The 24,950-nt window shown below is 49.3% G+C and overlaps 1 protein-coding gene across 3 annotated transcripts; it reads left to right on the plus strand.

Annotated features, from left to right (window-relative positions):
- Positions 1-12,353: 12,353 nt before the first annotated feature.
- LOC128782475 (maestro heat-like repeat family member 5) lies at positions 12,354-23,855 on the plus strand. 3 transcript variants are annotated; one of them, XM_053932836.1, is made up of 24 exons: positions 12,354-12,680; positions 12,949-13,007; positions 13,110-13,274; positions 13,427-13,501; positions 13,647-13,801; positions 14,154-14,301; positions 14,567-14,754; positions 14,841-14,978; positions 15,469-15,583; positions 16,007-16,144; positions 16,389-16,565; positions 16,699-16,854; positions 17,186-17,281; positions 17,427-17,581; positions 17,934-18,081; positions 18,347-18,534; positions 18,621-18,758; positions 19,249-19,363; positions 19,548-19,685; positions 19,928-20,104; positions 20,239-20,394; positions 20,551-20,652; positions 21,047-21,149; positions 22,769-23,855. In XM_053932836.1, exons 1-24 carry the CDS (start codon positions 12,548-12,550, stop codon positions 22,990-22,992), a joined length of 3,387 nt encoding a protein of 1,128 aa, XP_053788811.1. In that variant the 5' UTR covers positions 12,354-12,547; the 3' UTR covers positions 22,993-23,855. The 3 variants fall into 3 exon arrangements, with proteins under 3 accessions (XP_053788811.1, XP_053788812.1, XP_053788813.1); XM_053932837.1 differs by lacking the exon at positions 13,427-13,501 and having other exon boundaries at positions 22,769-23,854; XM_053932838.1 differs by lacking the exon at positions 12,949-13,007 and having other exon boundaries at positions 12,593-12,680.
- Positions 23,856-24,950: the final 1,095 nt, after the last annotated feature.

The following is a 24,950-nucleotide window of genomic DNA, read 5'->3' on the forward strand; positions in this document are numbered from 1 at the left end:
CCTCGCACAGCCTCTGGAAACCCCAACGCTACAGCCACCAGCAGTTCCTGTGCAACCGCAGCCTTCAGCTGCCCTTCACCTGCCTCCATCGCCACCGAGTACCATGCCTCCTCCCCCTGCGTCCCTGCCGCTGCCACCGCATCCTGCACCCGACCCAAGCAGGACTGGACCACAACCAAGCACACAAACCATGCAACAAGAAGGGGGAGGGTTAAATGTGACAGCCACTTTGACAAATACAGGACAGACAGAGAACTGTTTTGCATTTGCAAATGCCAACCCTCTTAATGCTGAAAAGTCACCACCATCAATCGCAAATTTAGAAAATCCCCAGAAAAGTTTTGATAATCTTCAACTGACAGACTGGCATGAAATCACACGTGAAATTTGCAAAGAGGAAAGTCTAAACCCTATAGCAATGCCTGTGATATTCAGCCAGCAAGCCGGTCGTCCCAGACCATGGACAGCTATCCCATCTCATGAGGTGAAAGAATTACAAAAAGCAATAAAGGACAGTGGTATCTGCTCTCCATATTTTAGACAACTGCTGAAAAGTACCCTGGAAGGACATACACTCACACCAAATGACTGTAAAAATCTTGCTGGTATAATTCTTAGAGATTCACAGTATATGCTATGGGAACTCAAATGGAAGAGACTGCTTACAGGGGTACTAAACACTTACAGACAATGTACAGATGCAGACCTTCGTGCCCTCACCTTGTCTAAGCTAATAGGTGACCCACCTGATGACCAGAATGAAAATCAAGTGAATTTACCCAGAATGGTGTTAGATGACATCAAAAAGATGGCTCGCAAAGCTTTTTTGCAAGTTCAGCCTGCAGGAACTTTTGAAAAAGCCTACAATCTAATTAGTCAAGAGTCATCTGAACCATTCACCTCATTTGTGGACCGGGTGATCCAAGCAGCAGAAAGACAATGCGGCGATGATATAGCCCGTCCAATAGTGATACGAGACATCATTGAAAGTAATGCAAACGTGGAATGCAAGAGAGCTATCAAAGCCCTGGGAAAAGAAAGACCTACAGTGCCTGAAATGATTGATGCCTGCAACAAAATTGGGAGCCCACGGCATGTAGCAACAATTCAAGTAAATGAACTTGGAGAAGCTCTAGGAGAGAAAATTGAAAGGGTTCTTACAGCACAGGTAGTGCAAGTAGAAGCACAGGCGGCACAAGCAGAAGCACGAGACCAAAAACTTACTGATAATCCTAACTACCTTGCATCTAAGTTCCCAGCAAAGAGACAACACTGTGGCTGTCATGCGAGCTGCTGTACCTCCTGGACCTTGCTACTTCTGTAAAAAACCTGGCCACATCATGAGGGATTGCCCAGAGGTCACACGAAGTGCACAAGCCACCGATCGCTGCTCTATCTGCAAGAAGGGAAACCATCTTGCCTGGCAGTGTCGATCCAGACATGATATAAGTAGGAAATATAATCCAAAAAACTCCAAGGTGAGCACGCAGCGCCATTGCGCGATGAAACAAGTAGTGGCACCCCAAGCTCCCAAGGCAAAATTTGTGAATACCCTGACCCAAAAGCTCTTCGCTTCATCACCAGCACAATCCCAAGTTATGACCCAAGCCTATTACCCCCAGGGACCTGGTGCACTCTGGCAACCTCCAAGCCAACAACCTTTTTAAAGGATGATGGCTATGACTGTATTTCAACAGGGATTACTGGGCCTTCACAACAAAGACAAGACTTTTTAGTTGTTGGTAAAGAAAGGAATAGCATCTTGGGACTGCTTGTTTTGCCTTGTGTAATGTTTGTTAACTGCAATGAAGAATTACTAGTGCTAGCCAATGCCTGCTACCCCCCATTGCATATTCCACCTAGAACCCCTATAGCTATTGCTATAGCACTGCCTATGGGGACTATGGATCAAATGCCACCACGCGGTTTCCCAATTGCTTCTGAAAATCCTGAAGTTCTATGGGTTCAACACATAAGTCAGCAACGACCAATGCTAACTTGTGAATTGTCAAATGGTGGGGTTCGAGTTTACATCAAGGGGATGATTGATATGGGGGCAGATGTTTCTGTGATCTCTTCTTACTGTTGGCCAACAGACTGGAAGTTGGTCATTCCCCCAGGTACTCTCACAGGCATTGGAGGTGTCACTCCATGCTTGCAAAGTGAATCTGTAATCAACATTACAGATCTGACAAGAAGAGAGCATCGATCCGTCCCTATGTAGTGCAGAAACCCATCACAGTGTGGGGAAGGGGCTTACTTTCTGAATGGGGAGCAAAGATTGAACTGGGTTTTTCGTAGGGGCTACTAAAGCACTCAGCACCCTGAAACTGACCTGGAAAACTGACACCCCTGTCTTGGTCGACCAGTGGCCCCTGCCAGACAATAAGCTGAGTGCCCTCAAGAATCTAGTGGCCGAACAACTGCAAAAAGGCCACATTAAGCCCACTAACAGCCCCTGGAATTCACCTGTGTTTGTGATCCATAAGAAAACTTCTGACACCTGGCAATTGTTACATGATCTCAGAAAGATCAACACAGTGATTGAGAATATGGGGCCTCTCCAGCCTGGCCTGCCCAATCTTTCTGTGATCCCGAGAAACTGGCCACTTTTTATCATTGACCTAAAAGACTGTTTCTTCAACATCCTACTGCATCCAGATGACGCTCCTCATTTTGCCTTTTCCGTTCCAAGCACAAACTTACAAGAACCACTCCAGAGATATCATTGGCTAGTTTTGCCACAAGGAATGAAAAAATCGCCGACTATATGCCAATATTTTGTGGCCTGCGCGCTGTCTCCAGTCCGTGAACAGTTCCCACAGTCAGTTATTCTCCACTACATGGACGATTTGCTCATCACAGACCAACACAAAAACAAGTGGAAGAGACTTGTAATTGTATTGTTGCTGAAATCAAAAAGGCTGGACTGGTGATATCCGAATCAAAAATACAAGAGACTGCTCCCTGGAAATATTTAGGTTGGAAACTAACAGAAGAGTCTATTACTCCTCAAAGGATACAAATCCGAACTGATGTTTGCACCTTGCAGGACTTACAACAGCTTTTAGGGGAAATTAATTGGGTTAGACCTGTCCTTGGAATCACTGCTGATGAGCTTTCTCCACTTTTTGATTTGTTGAAAGGGGACAATGACATCAGATCCCCTAGATCTCTCACTCCAGAGGCTTACAAGGCCCTGGAAGACATTACTGATGCTCTGCAGAACAGGCAGGCGCATTGCTGTGCTCCTGATAAACCCTTTTTTCTTGCGATTTTAGGAGAAAGGCTGAGACTGTGCGGTCTCATTTTTCAATGGAATTCTTCTCACAAAGATCCATTGCTAATAATTGAATGGGGTTTTATTTCTTACAGGTCGCCAAAGACAATCCTCACACCTCTAGAAATGATGTCTCAAATCATCATCAAAGGCAGAGCAAGGCTTTTTTCTATAGCAGGTCATGAATTTGCAATTATCTATTTGCCCATGAAGAAAACCTATTTTGACTGGGCAATGCAAAAATCAGAAGATCTGCTGTATGCCTTGCTCGATTTCCCAGGCACTTGCTCTATTCATTATCCAGCGCACAAAATGATCAAAACTAAATTATGTTACAAAGAAAAACCCCTGATCAGTGAGAGCCTTTAGATGCAATCACTATCTTCATTGATGGGTCAGGGCAAACGCACAATTTGGTTGTTACATGGCAAAACAAAAATACTAAATCCTGGGAACAGGATGTTCAAAAGGTTGAAGGTTCCCCTCAGATTGTCAAATTGGCAGCAGTTGTAAGAGCATTTCAACTCTTTCCAGAACCTTTCAACTTGATCACTGATTCAGCCTATGTTGCTAATATTATTAAGAGAATTGAAGCATCTGTTCTAAAGGATGTGAACAACAACAAGGTGTGTCTTTGGCTCACCTGTCTCTATCAAACTTTATCACACAGAATTAATCCTTATTTTGTTTCTCACATCAGAGCTCATTCTGGTCTTCCAGGATTCATGGCAGAGGGAAATGCACGAGCTGATGCATTGGCATCAGCAATATCTGATGAGGAAGGTGCAGCAGGCATTGAAAATTCCACCTCGGTGCTTGCTGCAACCACCTTACCTAACATTATTGAACAAGCCAAATTGAGTCATGCATCGTTGCACCAAAATGCACAGGCAATCAAACGAAATTTTCGCATTACCCTAGAGCAAGCACAAAATATTGTACGGGCTTGCCCAAACTGTCAGCATGTTCAACCTCTCCCTTCTTCAGGAGCCACCAACCCACGAGGGTTGGAGAGCTTACAGAAATGGCAAACAGATGTTACTAAGTACCCCTCTTTCGGGAAATTTAAAAATATCCATGTCTCCATTGATACATTTTCAAATGCAGTTTTTGCCTCACAGGAGAAACAGCTAAGCATGTCTGCCAGCATTTTTCACAAGCTTTCTCCTATTTGGGTGTCCCCCAAGAAATTAAAACAGATAATGGTCCTTCATATGCTTCACAAGAATTAGCTGAGTTCCTGAATGACTGGGGTGTTCGCCATACATTTGGCATTCCTTACTCTCCTATGAGTCAAGGTATAATAGAAAGAACACATCAAACCTTGAAACGCATTTTAGATCAACAGAAAGGGGGAGAAGACCAGGCTGCACCTCAAAGGAGGTTGAATAAGGCTCTGTATGTTTACAATTTTCTAAATAGCTCTGCAGAAGAGCCTGACCCCCCCATTTACAGACATTTTTTGAACAACAAAAAAGCAAAACTAAAAGAGCACCCCCAGTTTTGATTAAAAATTTAGACTCAGGACAAATAGAAGGACCATACAATCTTATAACATGGCGAAAGGGGTTTGCGTGTGTTTCCACAGGTGGAGGACTTAAGTGGGTCCCAGCAAAGAACATGAAGCCCTACCACACATCAAAGCCCGCCAACACCCTCACATCAGCCAGTACTTCCACAAGTAGAAGCCAAGAAGCAAGCACCCAGACCTGAGCTGCGCAGAATCATCAGGAGAAAGTGATCTGCCAGGAACAGTTCAAGAAAAGAATGAAGTTTTATCATTTGCGCGCGTGCATGTTGCTTTTGTTCTTTTGTTTTAGTTTTTGTAGTGAAGCTTTACCTGTAAGTCAATCAAAGACGAATGTCTGGGTTGCTTTAGCCAAGTCTGCAGGCTCTGATACCATCTGTCTATCCGACACAAGCCCTGACAAATCTTTTTCAACCTGTTTAGTTGGAGTACCTCTTCCAGAAGGTTTTGATAATGTTACTCTTGACAAATACTGGCCATATGACGATCATCACGTATCTCCAACTCCTAGCCAGAGACACCAAACTTATATTGATAATTCTAAAATTGGTAAATCTGACCTTCAAGAGCTAGAAATCCTAGGCTCGTTAACTATGGACACCTGCTACTTCTTTCATTTCCTAGGTGAAGGCGGCCCTCATTTAAACGTTACCCCTTATCACCCAGTTTATAGCAATATAACTTCTTGGTGCAATCGAACTAAGCTTCTCATATATGATGAGCCTCACGCAGATCGTTTTAACAAACTTCCTGTTCAATTTCCTAAAGGAATTTGGCTCATCTGTGGAGACAGGGCCTGGCAAGGTATACCTTCAAAAATAGATGGCGGCCCTTGTGCCATGGGGCAACTTACAATAATTGCTCCTAGTGTAAAAAGGGTAGTCAAAAAGAAAAGCAGGAGGATTAGATCCTCCTGGGGACATCAATATGAGAGCGACTGTGATAGTGATTTTCACCCTTGGAACTCAGGAAATCAACTCTTATAAGCGTTTTTCTACCTCAGATAAGTTCCTCGATTGCACTGAAACAGTCAAACAAGTTAGAAACAAGTTAGGGTGTTGGCTCAGTAAAGAAGTAAATGCTACCTCTACTATAATCAGTGATTTGCTAACAGATGAAGAAGTAGTGAAACATGCCACTTTACAAAATAGAGCTGCTATTGACTTTCTTTTACTAGCACATGGACATGGCTGTGAAGATTTTGAAGGATTATGTTGTATGAATCTGTCTGATCATTCTGTTTCCATTCATAAAGAGCTACAAAATCTGAGGGATTTAGCTAACCAAATTACCACAGATAACCCATCCTGGCTAGACAATTTGTTTGATGGTTGGAGCTTTGCTCCTTGGCTAAAGGAACTCTGTAAAGTAGGTTTGATTATTCTAATAGTGGTAATTGTAGTTTTAGTAGCAGTACCCTGTATACTTCAGTGTGTGCAGAAGAAAATGAGTAAGACAGTATCTAATACCTTAGTTGTTCATCAGAACGGGGGAGATGTTGGGGAAGATGAAATAGGAAAGCCCTATAAATATGATGGCCTGGCAAAAGAGTCAGAAAATACAGATATTGAGATGAGAACAAGATTTGAAATAGCAAACCTTAATTACTGAGCAACTCGAAAACAATAATACAGCCAAGTTGAAAGCAATCCCCCCTTCTGATTAAACAATGCCCTTTACCTACAGATAGATTCAAAGGTCAAATGGAATGTTCTGTCTCACCCCCCAATGTATGGTTCATCCCACACCTGTAACCCTCCCCTGAAGTATCAGGTATCTGTAACCCCATTGGCCCAAGTCCTGTTCCAGCCCACCTTGAAGCCCCCTGACAAGGTGTGGCCGAGGGACCGGACGCTCTCTCTTGGACCTTCCTCTTGGGACGCTCACCTGGAACCCTCTCTCTCTCTCTCCCCCCCGCTCTCCCTGGGCCTGCCACGACTTGTGGCTAGCAACTCCAAGCAGGGCCCTTCACCCTTTATAATAAACCACATGTTCTAAAGACCTGACTTCGGAGATCCTTCATCACCACCCATCCAAACCGTCCTGGAGCCCAGCAGTCCCCACAGTAACAACTGACTGTACTGAAAACTGAAGTGAGCTTGACTGGGAATGAGTAGCAAAACAACCCCATTTTCACTGGCCCAGAGGCCCTGCGCATTTTTGGCACAGATTAGCTCAGAAGTGGCTATTTTGAAGACCCAAAAGGGCATCATTGGGCTTTTTGGAATGGCTGCTATGGAGACAGAAGAAGTTAAGACAGTTGAATACCTTGCCTAGCCTCTCAGAAGACCCTTCTGCTATGGAACTGCTGAAGGCTGAAGAACAACAGGTACTGATGCTACAACAACAGTGCAGCGTTGGCAACAGCTCATCAACTGAGACTCTGTGATTCTATACCACCTCACATCATTTTCTGGGGATGGGGAAAAGGGATCTTTTCCAAAGAGTAGAGGTTCCTTTCAGACAGGTATGCGTGGTGCTTGTTCTAAGCTGAAGAAAGCAGTTGGGGTGGTGTAGCCATGGCTCTGTGATGAGCATTTTGTCTGTGAATCACTCTCTCTAATACACTTTTTTTATTAATATTGTTGCTGTTACCATTTTTTCCTCATCTAATTGCTGTTTCCAGTAAATTGTTCTTATCTCAACATGTGATCTTTACCTCTTGTGCCTTCAATTCTTCTCCCCAGCCACCCACAAAGGGACGGGAAGAGGGACAGGAAGGGAGCAAGTAGCAGTGTCATTTAAGGCCTCTGTATGAGCACTGAATTGGGGAGTACCAGCCCTAAACTATGACTATTGTGTACACTGGACATCATATGGATCTTGATGGAGTTGCTTCTTATTTGAATCCTTATCGATTACCTCCAGCTCAGCTAATTCTCTCAGGCATCAGGTACCTTTGTCCATGGCATTCCACCTGCTTGGGTGTAATATTAGATCATCCTTGAGAGAATACCTTTTCCTCATGCTTGGCAGGAGTCACCTCCAGAGGATGAATGTTTCTGTCCTATTCCCAATCCCCTTGTCCCCTGTCCTGGGATGGGTGCTGCGGTGGACGAGTGGTGGTAGGAGTTCTGCAGCCTTCCCAAAGAAGTGTCCTTACGAGGATGTCCAGGGGGTACAGGCACATCCTCACCTTTGCCGGTGATTGTGGCTCTTCATCTTCCAGCTGGCTTCAGGCCATGTGGAAGAAGGAGAGACGAGAGCTTGTATGGCGTTCCACAGACAACTAGCCTTTATTAAGAGCAGGGCACTTTGCAAAGGAGGCCAGGGACAAGAGCTCTGGGAAGGCAGGGGAGACAGGGGTTTATATGTGGAAAGCAAGGGGCGGGACAGAACTTGGGAACCAGTGGGGAGAGGGCACAGGGGCGGAGAAAAGGGCCAATGGGGTATAAGGGATCAACATAACACCCTAAGGGATTCTGGGCTGATCTTTCTACTTGCCACAACCAAAAGGGTTGTGGCTTAGAGGTCGGCTCTCCAGGGGAGTGCAGCAAGCCTTTCCCTGGCTAGTTCTCTGGCCCCACAACTCCCCCTTCTTTACTTAGTAAAAGGGCTTTCCCCAGAGACTTTACAAGCAAGACCTTAAAACCAAACATGCACCAAAAAAAATTTAAAAATTAAAACAACCAAAAGGATTCAAAGAATATATTTCAGAAGGGAGGCAACCCATCTCTCAAGTCTCCAGTGTCCAAAGAGGTCCTCAAAACATTTCAGGTATTTTTCTTCTTTGAGGTCTTTTACCAAGTCCTGGATCTTCTGGATGTGGGTGTGGATGCTTTCGCGGTGAGAAGTCAGGTTAAAGCAGCACAGCCCATTGAACTCCTCGCATGTCCATGGGCCAGCAGCAGAAAATCAATGGCTGCTCAATTTTGAAGGGTGGCATGCCTGTTAATCTCCTCATCTGACAGGAGATCACTAAGCACCAGAGATGTTAGGTTGGCCTGCTTACCGAGCTAACAGTCTAGGTGAGTAAGCTCACCGAGGGCCTTTGCGGTGGCAACGCATGGTAGAAAAAAGGACATCACTACCCTCTTCTTATGATGTTAATCAAGAATTTTCTTGTTAAAATTTTCATCAAATTGTACAAGTTCTCTTTTTTGGTGGGCCAATTTATTTTTCTTTTGCCAATCGTGAATTTTGGTTGAGTTTGGGGTGAGGATGGTAAGCTGGTCAAGGGTGCAAGGACCTCCCTGTAGATGGGAGGGCATTCCTGCCCACACCCTGTCGCTACAGATCAGGAACACACCCCAGGGAAGAACTCTGGGATGGCGAGAGGACACGGATAGTGGGTTGCTGATGTAATTGCACCAATTAATTGAATTTTAAATTTTGTTGGTAGGTGAGACATCCTTTAGATAGATAGATTTTTTTATATTCTGATGTAGACCACAGTTAACTCAAGGGCCTGTAATAAAACTTAACAAGTGGCCTCAGAGGACCCCAAAAGTTCCAATTCCTGGGGTTCCTTCAGTGCATGGGGCAAGATCCTCGTCCACTCATCCCAAGTGCCTACCGGGCTGGGTTCCTTCCCCGTGAAGGGGTATTCATTGGGTTTTAGGAGAATCCCTACCCGGCACGAGGCCAGCGAATTGCTGGCACTGCCCACAGACAGGCACATGTTGTCTTGGCGTAGAGTCTTGGCGAGGGTGACCCAGATGTTTTCTTTGGGCTGTGCTATTAACCACGCATCCACTGCTGGTGTTCTGATGGACATCCAGAAGACCAGGACTGGTATTTTTCTCCTTGAGCCAGGTCTTATGAGCTCTCAGAGAACCTACCACACCCGAGATAGCTCAGCTACCTCGAATGGCATAAAATTAGCAGGATGGCTTCTGAGATAGTGTTGGAAACAGAAAAAGTTTTAATAAAAGGCAAAATAACAAAGCTCTTACAGAGAAAAGCCGAGCCAGGGGCAAGAGGTTCTTGCTCCTGCTAAAACACCCCACAAAAGTGATTATTTCCTTTGTTCTCTTCTTTTTCTAGTGAATTACCTAGGCAGGACCTTTTGGCCTCTGTCCACTTGGGTAGCCCTAGGTTTGAGGTGAAGTCCTAAAGATCCTATGGGGTGTCTTTTTACCAAATTGAGGAGAGGAATTTCTGGGCTTTTTGCCTTTTTAAGGAGACAAAGGATAATTTGGTCACTCCACCAACAGGGGGCACATTCCTAGACAGGACAGTCAGAAGGACCTCACTGGTGTGGGTGGTAGGGTGATGTTTGGGGTGATGCTCTTGGGGTTTTTAAATGGGAGGTTGTTAGTTTTAGGGCCCAGCAATGTTCAGACTCAGGATCTGCTGTTCTCATCCTCCAAAGAGGATGGAGGGCACTTGATGATTGTGCGGGCCTTTTTCGGGCAACTGGAATCTGCCCGCTGGTTGGTGGCAGTGGAGGACAATATTGCCTCCTTCCAGTTGCTGTCATTACATCTTCTGGTCCCGGTGTTGTGGGAACCAGGAGTGGAGGGACCACTGGGGGGGATGTGGTGGTTTGGTGTTTTACAGTTGCTATTTTAATATGAAAGTTAGACTTCTTTTGTTAGTAAGTTCTAGTGGTTTCTCCCATGTACCCCAGTTTGTTCCCCCAATGGTTCGTTCCTAAGTTGTTTACTACAAAGTTTTCCCACCACTTGCCTGTCCATCCTTATGTCAATCTCCCTGTTCCTCCCCTTATCCCCTTATATGTCCTTGTCTGTCTCAGTTGTACTGCCCCCTACCCTTGCCAGTCAGAGCTGCTACACCCCTTTTGTTCTAGAATGTTCCTTGTCAGTTACCTTTACCTTAAAAGAGAATTGCCTTGTAAGGCTTCTTCCCTCCCCTGTGGGAACCCCATTGGACACATTCAGTGATGTACTCCTCCCCTGGGATTCCCTTACTGATTAAGAGATGTTTCCAGCCCTTCTACCCTCCCCTCTTTAAAAACACTGTTCAGACCTCAGATTCTGGTCAGTTGTTCCTGACCCCTTCCGGGAATAAACCTTTCTTGGAAACTCAGTCAAGTGATCCTTCCCTTTTCCTTTGCCTCAGACTCCTCGTGTTGTGCCTCTGCTGTGTCACCCATGCTACAGCAATCACCACCGCCCTAGGCGGTCTTGGCAGAGATCAGGGGGTGGCCACTCTTGTGAGTGCCCTCTGGCCACCGGGAGTGTGCTGGCTGGCGAATCTCCACTCTGTGGCCGCAGCGTGCAACCACAGGGGAGGAGCTCAGGCCGGAAGGGGTAGCCATGGGGACCAATGCTACTGTTAATTGTTCCTATGATGTTGGTTATTACTGCATGCTTATTGTTTTTATTGTCGATCGCCTGTTCATTGCTAATGGTGCTTGAAGAACAGTTGTCTATAGTAGGCATCGCAACTCGGTAACATTGCATCTACTTTGAACTTTGGAGGCGCCACCACTCCAAAGACACCGGTCAGATCATTGCAGTGGCACGGCAGGAGCTGCTGAAGCCACTGCGTTCCCAAGAGCGTCCCCTAGGAGAAGGGGACAACTCAGCGCGCACCAGATGCTCACACCACACGTTGTTATCTGAGGGTTGATGAAGAAGCACAGGAGGGGCTCTTTGTATGGTATTCCAGTAGCCTTTATTATCAGCACACTGAAAGGGACCAGGGAAAAAGAGCGAAGAACAAAGAAGGGTCCAGGATTCTATATGGGATGAGGAAGGTCTGAGGGCCAATCAGGGCTGAGGGCCAATGAGCAAAGAGAATAGGGGCAGTACAGAGGCAGGGTTACAGGGTAACAACCAACTGGGATTCAGGGGAGGAGCTGTGAGGATGGGGATCAATAGGGAAGGCAGGAGCAGGGAACATTCTAGAACGGAGGAGGAGGAAAGGGATGACAAGCGATAACTTGGGTTATTAACATCTAAGAGCAAGGAACTGTGGGAGAGCAACTCTTTGTGTCACCCTAACTTAAAGGGGTGTTTCTTCCCAAGGTGTCCCTGCCTCAGCATCCTCCTCTGTGTCTTGGAATGCCACAGATCATGACTGTGGTTCTGGGGTAGAGTATGGCAGAGGCACCCACTATCCACACTCTTGGCATTGTCACCAGTGTTGATGCCTTGCTGAGGTAAAAGGTCTTCTGGGTTGTGCTTGTAACTGTCCTTTTATTGTGAACAAACGAGGTGACTTTGATGTGGTGTGTTTTGTTTCCCTCTCTCTTTGGGCTGCAGGATGAAAGCCCTGGAGGTTGAAGTCTGACCCACTGGGACAAACATGAGAACCCTAGAGGATGAAGACATAGGGGCTTGAGAAAGGATCAGACAGAAAATCCAGGTAAAGAGCATTGGTGGAGACATCCTCAAAGCAACACATGCCCATTGTTCTGCTGTATGAACATGATCTCTCCATCAATAAACATATGTTCATGGCAACCACCCACCATTATATGGGCACAGCCAATTGGATAGCACATGCCATGGACCCCTGTGTGACCCACTGTGACGTAGGCACTGCCAATTGGATGTCACGTGTCAGGGGCCCCTTTGTGACCCACCACCATATGGGCACTTTGTGACCCATTTCTGGCATCAAAGCATCCACCCACATAACCCCGGAGTACACAAGAGGACAGGAAGGAACAGAGCGGGGCTGCAAGGAGGCCCTGCATAGCCACCTCATGTCTTGCTGACCCCTGTCGTCTTTTCCAAGGCATCTCCCTTCCCTGTGGCTGAAGCCCTCAAAGCCCAAGCTCCAGCAGGATCAAACAGCAAGAACTCCCAGTGAAGAGAACCCCAAGCATGCCCAGATCGACCTCGGTGAAGGGGAGGGAAGAGGAGAAGGGGGAGGAGGACAAGGATGATGATAAAAGCCCTGGGGCTGCTCTAGCACAGCAGTCTGAAGAAGTGGAGGGAGTCCAGCTGCTGCAGGCAGGTAAGTGGCTGAGCTGGGCCATCCCATGCACTGTGGACATCCCCAGGGAAGAAGGGGAGATGGGAATGGGGCTGATTCCCGCAGTAGCCCTGCTCCATCCACCGGGCACCCTCAGCCCCAGGCTGCAGCCAGAGAGATAGGGACTGGTGCCCCCAAGAGCTGTTGTCTGAGAGCTGACCCTCGCTGGGGAGTGCAGGGCTTAACTGTGTTCTCCAGCCTCTCCTGCACTCCCTCAGCTCTGACTGTGCTTGCTTTTTGCCAAATCCAGTTGAGAAACTGCCAGAAAAGAAGAAGCGCACCCATTGCCACTTCCGCAGAAATGCACAGGTACCTGCAGACTTCCCTGCCTGGGCTGGACTTGCCATTGCAGCTCAGCCAAGCACTGCTGCAGAGCACTGGATTTGACATCCGTCTTTTTCCTGCCTTAAGATACTTTTGAACTTCCATAAGCCTACTGATCCTGAAGACAATACCAGAATGGCCCCTGAGGACATGGCAAATGCTGACTTCTGTAAAGCAGAGGACTGTGCCATGCTGGATCATGGAAAGTGCTGTGCTAAGATCATGGAAAGTGGCACTTCCAGACTGAAGAAAGTAAGTTGTCTATGGCAAGGACTTGGCCAACGAGCAAATGTGTACATTCTCAAGCTGAGTCTGCTGGGCATCCAACAGACTTTTAGACCAGCACAGTGTGCTAGAAAAGGAAGCACTACATGGGGGTAAGCTGGGGAAATGGCTCTCTCCAGTGGCACACCAATTCCATGCAAGAGAGGAAGTGCAAGTATCTGTTGGAAATGAAATGGAGAGGTGAAGAGTGCATGGTAAGGATGGACACAAAGCCCCAGACAGCCTTGTCAATGCTTTTCAAGTCCAGCACGGTGAATTGCAAAGGAAAACATTCTTGAGGTAAGCTAGGGAAATGGCTCTCTCTAGTGGCGCTCCAATTCCCTCACATGTCTCCTCCAGGTGCCGACCATTGTGAGGGACATTTACCAGTGGCTCTCATCCATCACGGATGTGTCTGCTGAGCACAGACTAGATAAGACCCTGCGGGAGATGACCCTTGCACAGCCACATGATGTGGTGGTGACCCTTCTGCGGTGTGCCCCATCGTGTGACAGGTACGAGGCCCATTGGTCTGGAAGGCTCAAGATTCATCATCCTGAGAGCCCATCAACAACATGTAGACACTGCCTCACAAGTGGTGGCAGAAAGAGGAAAATTTTCAGAGGCCCCTCCGATGCCATTGTTTCCCAGTCGTGGCATGTCAGCCCAAGACCCTGCTGCCATGCTCCTTCCCTGTCCTTCAAGGCACCATCACTTGGCTGTCTGCTACTCACAGTAGCAGTGTGGCTGGGTGCTGCTGGAGAGGGGCAGAGGGCAGGGGCAGTGCTGCTGACCAGCTGCAGCTGGCCAGGCCAGGCCACGGTGTTGTGGCCAAAACCCCAGTGACACAGAGTTCTGGGCCTGCAGAGTTGCTGTGACCATGTGGAGGGCAATTGTCTCCTCACATGGAACTGCAGAGAAGGTGCTGCCAGAGCTCCTCTGTGTGCTGGAGGACTGGCCGCTGCACAGCACATCCACCTCCGATAAGGACGACTCAGATGTCTTTCCTCTGGCCGTGAGTTTCTGGACTAGACCCAAGCATATCCTCAAGGGCTGCCTCTCTGGCATCTCTCCATCCTCAGTCCCCCATCCATCATTGCATTCCATGCCTCATGTGGTGTTCTAGAAGCCTGGGTTTGTGGCAGTTGCAGAGGCAGCCAGGGCAGATGCTGCTCCCCCAGGCACAGAGCAAAGTCTGAGCTTCATTCTCCCATGCCTGGGCCCTGCCACAGAGATGTCTTGGTGCTGAGCGTGGTCTCTGGCTGTTTTGGTTTTTGCAGGCAACCAGAGCACTGTGGGAGATCATTCACCTGCCTGAGCGCCCAGAGATGTTGATTCTGTATTTTCCTTGCCTCTTTGTGGCCCTGCTCTTCCAAGTTTTCTCCAGCACAGAGCAGATGCCAGTGAAAGTCAATGCCTTCTGGAGGCAATGTCAGCACAAGCACTTCCTGCCCAAGAACCCCAACAGGTGCTCCACTGGTCCTCCATCTCCACAGTGCCCTTGGAGCTGGGTCCAGGATTCCTGGCATCACCTGGGCTTTGCTCTGCACACAGATTTGCATTGATGACCATGAAAGCACTGCTCTGTGAGCTTGAGTATGAGGATGTGGTGCCTGAAGTTGAACGTGAGTGTGGCTGGGACACACTCCTCAGCACTGACACCCACCACCATACAGTGGGTCTTCTGGCCAGGTGAGAGCCCCATTCTCCCCGCCCCAGCTGTTATTTCTCCACAGTGTCTACAGAATCCCTGTGATCATGGGTGAGAGGGACTTGTCACTGAGGGATGGTGCAGCAGAGTGACAAAGCCTTGAAGAGCTGGGTGCACTGGAGCAGCCAGAACCCAAAGCGCCAGCATCTCTTTTCCGTGAGGAGTGCCTACGTCTCTGTGCTGATGGCACAGAGCAGGAGCTGTGTCTGCAGGCAGCCTCACTGAGGACAGCCTGCTGGGAACAGGGCGGTTGCATCTTGAGGGCCACTGACAGCCTGGGGCACAGGACTGCCCCGTGGGCGGAAAGGGTGGTTTTCCAGCCTCTTCATTCCTGAAATGAGCCTGCTGGTGTTTGGCTCCACCTTCCTCCTTGCAAGAGGTAGTGGTGAAAGAAGAGGCTTCTGTGAGTCAGTCCCAGGAGAGGTCTGCCTGCCCTGCTCAGAGTCAACAGTGTCTTTTTTCCCCTGCCAGAGCAATGCTCAGGACCTCACAGCCTTTGTGTTACCGGATTGCACGCTGCCTGTTCAGGCTGCTCCGCAGAGAGGAGGCACGCTGGGAGGTGGCTGCCATGGCCTTCCTTGTTGAGGTGAGCCTGATGGCAAGCACTGCCTTGCCGAGCTGTGTCCCACCACTCTGCCCTCTTGGAGATGCAGCTGCAGGGGAGTCCTGCAGTCAGTGAACGAGGAGCAGAGGTGGGCTCTGCTCTGTGCCCTTTGTCCCTTGCTGCTGGGGTGACCCCTATGGTTTGTGTTATTCTTGTGACAGCTCCTCCTCCATCATGCCTGGTCAAGGCCAAGATATTGGAGGCTGCCAAGAGCTGATGGACAGAGTGGAGGGAGTGAGCAGCCTGTGCAGGAGAGTGGAAGCACAGGGGTGCTCTGCAGCCTCTACTACCTTTAGGCTCTGGTGTCTTTGATCTTGCATATGTCCTTACTGTTGTCCATACCTAGCCCTGTGCAGTGATAGGGTAGTATCAGCTGTGCATCCCTGTCACTGCTTTGTGTTCCAGATCCTGCCTTGCCTTAACGTAAAGCAATGCGGTGAACACATCCTACAGCTTTTCCCAGTCTACCTATTGAGGGAATGCAGAGTGATGCGTCTCCTGGTGCTCAGATGCCTCGTGGTACTCTGCAAGAGACCCTCTATGGTAAGAAGCAGGCAGCCAGCCAGCCAGTGTGGGGTTGAGTAACACAGTAGCTTGCACTTGGATGGTCTTCAGAAGACGGGCAGCTTCTTCCAGCTCTGCTGACTTGCCATTCATCTTCCAGACTCCATCAGAACAGGCTTTTGGCTTCGGGGATCTGAGGCAGCAGCATGGGATTGAACTGCTGGAGTGGCTGTGGCAGTGCAGCCTTTCATGGCTTCACAACATTACATTGTGTTCCACACAGGCCAGCACAATGTGGGCCCTGACTGAAAGCCTCACAGAGGTGCTGAAGGATGAAGACGGGGAGGTGAAGGGGATGACACTCTCTGTGCTAAGAGAGATGCTCCTGAACAGAGATGTGCCAATTGCCAGTTCTCTCGCTCTGCAGCTGGTTGAGGCACTTCGGCCACTCATTGACAATGTAAGGCTCTGTGCCCCCCACCACAGGTGCTGGGTGCTGCCAGGAAACTCTTCCCTTGTGGATTTTCAGTTCCATGCCCAGGTGGGTGTGGAGCAGTCAGTTCTGAGGTTCTTGCTCTCTTTCTTTTAATTAGGATATGAGCCGTGTGCAGCTGCTCTCCATTAACCTCTTTCAAGCAGTGATGAATTTGGTAGAGGAAGAGGGAAAAAAGCCCCTAGAGAGAATTTTACGCCAGAGCCTGTTCCCACTGTTCCGCCACTTGCATGATAAGAACCGGTTTGTGGCAGAGGTTAGAACTTCTGAAATGCTGGTGTCCAATTTGGATGTGACTTGGCTGCCTCCTGTGCGGATGCCTGGTGGAGCCAATGGCCACTGCATCCTCCTCCTCTTAGCTACAGAGCAGCAGTTCTGGGATACCTCTTTTCTGCTGTCCTGGCAGTACTAGGTGCCTGGGGTGGGGGCTGACCCATCACTCTGCCCAGGCTCCTGAATTTGGTTTCTCAGCTGCTGCATCTTCCCACTAAGGGAAAAGAAAGGCCCTGAGCCTTGCCCAGGAGCAGGGGATGGAGGTTCTGTAGTCTCAGCAGTGGTTAAATCTCCTGGTATCTACTGCTCTACAGGCCTCCTGGGAAACTCTGCTTCAAGTTAACACATTCCTGCAAGAAAGGAAGTGCAAGTATCTGTTGGAAATGAAATGGAGAGGTGAAGAGTGCATGGTAAGGATGGACACAAAGCCCCAGACAGCCTTGTCAATGCTTTTCAAGTCCAGCACGGTGAATTGCAAAGGAAAACATTCTTGAGGTAAGCTAGGGAAATGGCTCTCTCTAGTGGCGCTCCAATTCCCTCACATGTCTCCTCCAGGTGCCGACCATTGTGAGGGACATTTACCAGTGGCTCTCATCCATCACGGATGTGTCTGCTGAGCACAGACTAGATAAGACCCTGCGGGAGATGACCCTTGCACAGCCACATGATGTGGTGGTGACCCTTCTGCGGTGTGCCCCATCGTGTGACAGGTACGAGGCCCATTGGTCTGGAAGGCTCAAGATTCATCATCCTGAGAGCCCATCAACAACATGTAGACACTGCCTCACAAGTGGTGGCAGAAAGAGGAAAATTTTCAGAGGCCCCTCCGATGCCATTGTTTCCCAGTCGTGGCATGTCAGCCCAAGACCCTGCTGCCATGCTCCTTCCCTGTCCTTCAAGGCACCATCACTTGGCTGTCTGCTACTCACAGTAGCAGTGTGGCTGGGTGCTGCTGGAGAGGGGCAGAGGGCAGGGGCAGAGCTGCTGACCAGCTGCAGCTGGCCAGGCCAGGCCACGGTGTTGTGGCCAAAACCCCAGTGACACAGAGTTCTGGGCCTGCAGAGTTGCTGTGACCATGTGGAGGGCAATTGTCTCCTCACATGGAACTGCAGAGAAGGTGCTGCCAGAGCTCCTCTGTGTGCTGGAGGACTGGCCGCTGCACAGCACATCCACCTCCGATAAGGACGACTCAGATGTCTTTCCTCTGGCCGTGAGTTTCTGGACTAGACCCAAGCATATCCTCAAGGGCTGCCTCTCTGGCATCTCTCCATCCTCAGTCCCCCATCCATCATTGCATTCCATGCCTCATGTGGTGTTCTAGAAGCCTGGGTTTGTGGCAGTTGCAGAGGCAGCCAGGGCAGATGCTGCTCCCCCAGGCACAGAGCAAAGTCTGAGCTTCATTCTCCCATGCCTGGGCCCTGCCACAGAGATGTCTTGGTGCTGAGCGTGGTCTCTGGCTGTTTTGGTTTTTGCAGGCAACCAGAGCACTGTGGGAGATCATTCACCTGCCTGAGCGCCCAGAGATGTTGATTCTGTATTTTCCTTGCCTCTTTGTGGCCCTGCTCTTCCAAGTTTTCTCCAGCACAGAGCAGATGCCAGTGAAAGTCAATGCCTTCTGGAGGCAATGTCAGCACAAGCACTTCCTGCCCAAGAACCCCAACAGGTGCTCCACTGGTCCTCCATCTCCACAGTGCCCTTGGAGCTGGGTCCAGGATTCCTGGCATCACCTGGGCTTTGCTCTGCACACAGATTTGCATTGATGACCATGAAAGCACTGCTCTGTGAGCTTGAGTATGAGGATGTGGTGCCTGAAGTTGAACGTGAGTGTGGCTGGGACACACTCCTCAGCACTGACACCCACCACCATACAGTGGGTCTTCTGGCCAGGTGAGAGCCCCATTCTCCCCGCCCCAGCTGTTATTTCTCCACAGTGTCTACAGAATCCCTGTGATCATGGGTGAGAGGGACTTGTCACTGAGGGATGGTGCAGCAGAGTGACAAAGCCTTGAAGAGCTGGGTGCACTGGAGCAGCCAGAACCCAAAGCGCCAGCATCTCTTTTCCGTGAGGAGTGCCAGCATCTCTGTGCTGATGGCACAAAGCAGGAGCTGTGTCTGCAGGCAGCCTCACTGAGGACAGCCTGCTGGGAACAGGGCGGTTGCATCTTGAGGGCCACTGACAGCCTGGGGCACAGGACTGCCCCGTGGGCGGAAAGGGTGGTTTTCCAGCCTCTTCATTCCTGAAATGAGCCTGCTGGTGTTTGGCTCCACCTTCCTCCTTGCAAGAGGTAGTGGTGAAAGAAGAGGCTTCTGTGAGTCAGTCCCAGGAGAGGTCTGCCTGCCCTGCTCAGAGTCAACAGTGTCTTTTTTCCCCTGCCAGAGCAATGCTCAGGACCTCACAGCCTTTGTGTTACCGGATTGCACGCTGCCTGTTCAGGCTGCTCCGCAGAGAGGAGGCACGCTGGGAGGTGGCTGCCATGGCCTTCCTTGTTGAGGTGAGCCTGATGGCAAGCACTGCCTTGCCGAGCTGTGTCCCACCACTCTGCCCTCTTGGAGATGCAGCTGCAGGGGAGTCCTGCAGTCAGTGAACGAGGAGCAGAGGTGGGCTCTGCTCTGTGCCCTTTGTCCCTTGCTGCTGGGGTGACACTTGTGACACTGTCACTGCTGTCTGTGTTTCAGGCCCTGCCTTGCCTTAAGTTAGAGAACTGGGACAAACGCATCCTACAGCTTGTCCAAATCTACCTATTCAAGGAGTGCAGACCAATGCGTCTCCTGGTGCTCAGATGCCTCATGGTACTCTGCAAGAGACCTTCTATGGTGAGAAGCAGGCTGCCCAGCTGAAGCTGTGATTGCAGTGTGGAGCTGAGTGACACAGTAGCTTGCATTTGGATGGACTTCAGAAGATGGGCAGCTTCTTCCAGCTCTCCTAACTCCCCATTTGCCTGGCCAAAGCCTTTGGCATCTGGGCTCTGAGGCAGCAGCATGGGATCGAGCTGCTGGAGTGGTTTTGGCAATGCAACCTTTCATGGCTTCACAAGATTACATTGTGTTCCACACAGGCTGAAAGCATGCAAAACCTGAGTGAAAGCCTCACCGAGGTGCTGAAGGATGAAGACAGGGAGGTGGTGTGGATGACACTCTCTGTGCTAAATGAGATGTTCCTGAACAGACATCTGCCAATTACTAGTTCCCTTGCTCTGCAGCTGGCTGAGGCATTCCGGCCACTCTTTGACAATGTAAAGCTCTGTGCCCACCTCTTTTCCCCCACCCCTTGAGATGCTGCCAGGAAACTGTTCCCTTGTGGATCTTCAGTTCCGTGCCCAGTTAGGCCTGGAGTAGGCCGTGCTGAGGTTCTTGCTCTCTTCACTAGGATGACAGCCATGTGCAGCTGGTCTCCATTCACCTCTTTGAAGCAGTGATGCAGTTAGTAGAGGAAGAAGGAGAATGGCCCCTGCAGGACTGCGTGCACCAGAGCCTGCTCCCGCTGTTCTACCACATGTATGATGAGAACCAGTTTGTGGCAGAGGTGAGGACACTGAGCTGCTAGTGTCCCCTGTGAGCGGGCTCAGCTGCCTTCTGCTCTAATGTCTCAAAGACCGCAGCACTCCGACCTCCTCCTGGCCTTTGGCTGGGCCTGTGCCCTGGGATGCTGTGCCATCTCCCAGTCTCTGCTGCTCTGCAGGCCTCTTGGGAAACCCTGATTCAAGCAACGATATTCCTGAAGAAGTGGAATCTTGTGCAGCTCCTGGAGACAGAAGAGCTGTGGAGGTTTGGCGAGTGTCTGGTAAGGGTGGCCTCAAAGCCCCAGACTGTGTCTGAACAAGCCCTCTGCCCTCAATACCCACTGTGAGGGGCTGGCAGCTGTGGCCCCTGCCTACTGCTGCACTCATCACCAACAGCCTACTCCCCTCGGGTGTGTGGCCCAGCAGTCTCTTCTGCAGGCTCCTGTGCTTCCCTGAGCCAGGCTGCCAAGAGAGCCCAAGCCCAGCTGTGCTTTGGCATCAGGACAGCACGGAGGCTCCCTGTGGAGTTACCATCACTATGCTCCCTCCAACCCAGCTGTTGGCCGGCCATCAGCACTGTCCATGCAGGGATGCCAATCCTGGATGCAGGGGCTGCCTGTCCAAGGGGAAGAATCAGTGGCAACCCTTCCCTCAGTCCCCTTGTGCTCTTTTCAGCTGGAAGAGGACAGAGACAGAGCAGATGGGTACCTGCGCCAGTCCGTGATGTACCTGCAGAGCCCACACAAGTCCATGCGAGAGGCAGCCATCAGGCTCACTGGTGAGCCAAAACCCTCAGGGTCCCTCGCTGCCCTACTGTAGCTTGGCCCAAGCCCCAGCAGCAGGACTCAGCCCGGTGGCTGTGGCGCCCTGACTATGCCTTAGGACTCCCTGCCACCCTCTGCCACCCTTGCCCTTGTCATTTATATATGGCTCAGCCCTGCCAAGGGGAGGAGGACATGTGGCCAGGCGGCAGCACTGGTGCTGGGGAGCTGTGCCACTAGGGCGATGACAGGCTTGGTGTCCCTAGTGCTCAGCAGCTGCCACTTGAGCAGGCAGCAGGAATTGCTCCACATCACCTGTGAGGATCAGTGGGAGCAGTGGGATGTCAGAAGGGACAGGTGTGAATGCATAAAAGATCCTGGGCAGGGTTCTGCTCTGTCCACAAGAGGGGTGGTGTGGGCAGAGCAGACAGAAATTTAAGGGACACATGGGGTATTCATGGCAAGCACCTTACTTGGGCTTATCCTCTTCCAGTTGCCTTCTGGGCACAGGAAGATGTGGGATTGGGTGGGGTGGGACGGAGTGGGGCTGCCATCACAAGAGAGATTCCTGGGGTCCCTAAAGGTCTGGGCTCTGACCTTGTGACCTTGGTTGAACAGCGCTGCATCTGGCTGGCAGCCAGTCACCAGTGATGTCCCTCAGGGGTCTGTGCTGGGGCCAGTTCTGTTCAATATCTTTACTGATGACATGGATGAGGGGATTGAGTAAATTTGTGGACGACACTAAGCTGGGATCGTGTGTCGATCTGTTGGAAGGTAGAAGGGCTCTGCAGAGAGACCTGGAATGGTTGGATGGATGGGCAGAGTCCAATAGGATGAAGTTTAATAAGTCCAAGTGCCAAGTCCTGCATTTTGGCCACAATAACCCCCTGCAACATTATAGGCTGGGGACAGTGCAGCTGGACAGTGCCCGGGCGGAAGAGGACCTGGGGGTACTGGCTGACAGCCGGCTGAACATGAGCCAGCAGTGTGCCCTGATGGCCAAGAAGGCCAATGGCATCTGGCCTGTGTCAGGAATAGTGTGGCCAGCAGGAGCAGGGACATCATCCTTCCCCTGTACTCAGCACTGGTGAGGCCACACCTTGAGTGCTGTGTCCAGTTCTGGGCCCTCCGTTCGGGAAGGACGTTGAGACGCTGGAGCGCGTCCAGAGGAGGGCAACAAGGCTGGTGAGGGGCTTGGAACACAAGTCCTGTGAGGAATGACTGAAGGAGCTGGGGGTGTTTAGCCTGGAGAAAAGCAGCCTCAGAGGTGACCTTATCACTCTCTACAACTTCTGAAAGGTGGTCGTAGTCAGGTGGGGGTTGGTCTCTTTCTCCAGGCAGCAACTGACAGGACAGGAGGACACAGTCTCAAGCTGCATCAGGGGAAATATAGGTTGGATATTAGGAAAAAGGTTTTCACTTTTGAAAGTGAAGTGAGAGAGTGATAAAGTACTGGGATGGTCTTCCCGGGGAGGTGGTGGAGTCACCATCCCTGGATGTGTTTAAAACAAGACTGGATATGGCACTCAATGCCATAGTTTAGTTGAGGTGTTAGGGCATGGATTGGACTCGAAGATCTTGAAGGTCTCTTCCAACCTAGTCATTCTGTGAATTCTGTGAATTGTGTCTGTTCCAGCCCGTCAAGATATGAGAAAGAACTTTCGGTTCTCCATCCGTAACCTCATAACTCGAACCCGGCACTTTCTAAGACCTGCAGAGAGAAATCTTGACTCCAGATTCAGGCTGCTGCAAAACCAGCGCCATGAGGCATGGAGGAGGCGAGCTTCTCTCTTGAAAAATGGCTGCTCTTCTCTCTGGTACAATGTTGGGTCACAAAGCTGGAGGTCCCCGCACTACTGATCCCAAGAACTCTCAGGGCCATCTGAATGGAAATATTCAGTGGCTTCTGGCCTCCCAGGACAGTCTTCCTCTTAGGTTACTTTTCTCCAACTCACAGGACAGCTTTCCTCTTAGATCACTTTTCTTCACCCCTTTTAAAGAAACTAATAAAATGCAAAATAAAAAGGCACTCGTTCACAATCTCTTTCCCTGGGTTCCTGCCAGTCAGAGCCCAATCTGCAGCTGGCACTGCAGCTGCACACTGAGCTATCTGCATTGACTATATCTCTTAACACTCCCACCCATGTTTTAATTGACCATACCTGCTAATATACTAAGAGAGAAACAAAAACATTTCCATGCATTTAACCACTGCTCCTATATACAGCATTATAACAAGTAACAAACTTAACAGTATGAAGGCTAACAAGAATGTCATAGGACGAACATATTTGTGGATATGAAACCACAAAGGATCCTCAAAAGTCAGTTACTGATCTAGAGACTGATCCTTCTCTACTTGTTAACATACAGAGTCAAGCATTCATCACCATCGAACAGGGCTTAACTGATGTGAGTTCACACAGAGGATATTCTGAATTGGAAGGGACCTACCATGATCATTGAGGCCAACTCTTTAAATAAATGGTTCATATGAGGCTTGAACGTGTACGTGACCTTGGTATTATTAGCAAGCTGATTGATTGTATTTGATTAGGACAGTAGAACAGAACAGCATAGCCTTGGAGAAATAAAAATAGGATGTAACTTAATCAAACAGAAGTCATGCAAGACACAAGCAGGATGCCAGCTAAGCTCTGCAAGGCTGACAAAGCAGGAGTTATAAACAATATTGCGCTTACTCAAAAGTGGGGGTCGAGGAGCAGCCACCTCAAAAGGACAGCAGATGTTGAAGACCAAGGAAGAAGACGCCCAAAGAACATATAAGGAATTTCGATAAGGGCTGTGACAATGTAAAATAAAGTAAAACATATACATCAAGTACGTGGGGATAGCTAATGATTATGTAAATCCGTGTGTATGATAAAACCCCTCAACCCTCAGGGCAATTAATTGGGGGAAGGGTCCTCCGAGTGACCAGCATGCTTCATAAGGACTGCCTGCTTTCTAATACTCAAAACTTTTGTAGAAAGTTTCTATCTGGAAAATTTTGGTATCATATTTGCTATAAAATGAGCCCTGATTTCTTTAAGAAGTCTTCTATTATTCTTCCCGACTAAGACTTTTTTGTTGGATAAAAAGGCTTCTGCCCAGCCTGACAGCTGGTCTACTACCACCCAGCCACAGGTGGCATGCCTGCAGGGTCTCTTTGCAGTCCCTGAAAATGGAGATCAGTCCATGGTCACCCTCCTTAACTGTGAGCTCTGTCTGCTACTTGAAAACTCATGTCAAATTGGGCAGCCATTTGTGATTCTCTTTTGTGGTGGCATAAATTCCTGGAGCTGGCCATAATTTTTGTACTTGGATAAATATTGCCTGTGTCCCTCCATAGGATTTATCATGAAACCATCTAGCCAGAGTAACTAAATATTCTTGTCAGAATTGGTATTCTGCTTTACCTCGAAATGTGTTTCATTTGCTCACACTGGTGATGTTTTTCTCCATCATCAGGTACTGCTATCAGATTTTTGGATTAAAGGTGTTAAGATGTGATATCTATGTGTTCGTTGTGGCCTTAGAACTTTGGGTTCCTCCTGCTGTTGCCACTGAGTTAAAACAGGCTGGTGCTCCTGCTGCAACTGTATATAGTTGCAATCGATCTCTCATGAGGTCCTAATTTCTGCATTACCTCTCCACTAGCTATTCTCAAAGTTCTCAGTTGTCTCAGTCAAAGACTTAGTCAATTCCCCTAACCCAGGAATCCATGGATGTCAGATGCCACAGCTCTGAGAAAACTTCATGCCTACCTTTTGTGATCAGACATTGGAGCTTAATTATGGCTTCTCTTTGTTATCATT

Source organism: Vidua chalybeata, chromosome Z (genome assembly GCF_026979565.1).
Source record: "Vidua chalybeata isolate OUT-0048 chromosome Z, bVidCha1 merged haplotype, whole genome shotgun sequence".
In the NCBI taxonomy this organism is placed as follows: Eukaryota; Metazoa; Chordata; class Aves; order Passeriformes; family Viduidae; genus Vidua; species Vidua chalybeata.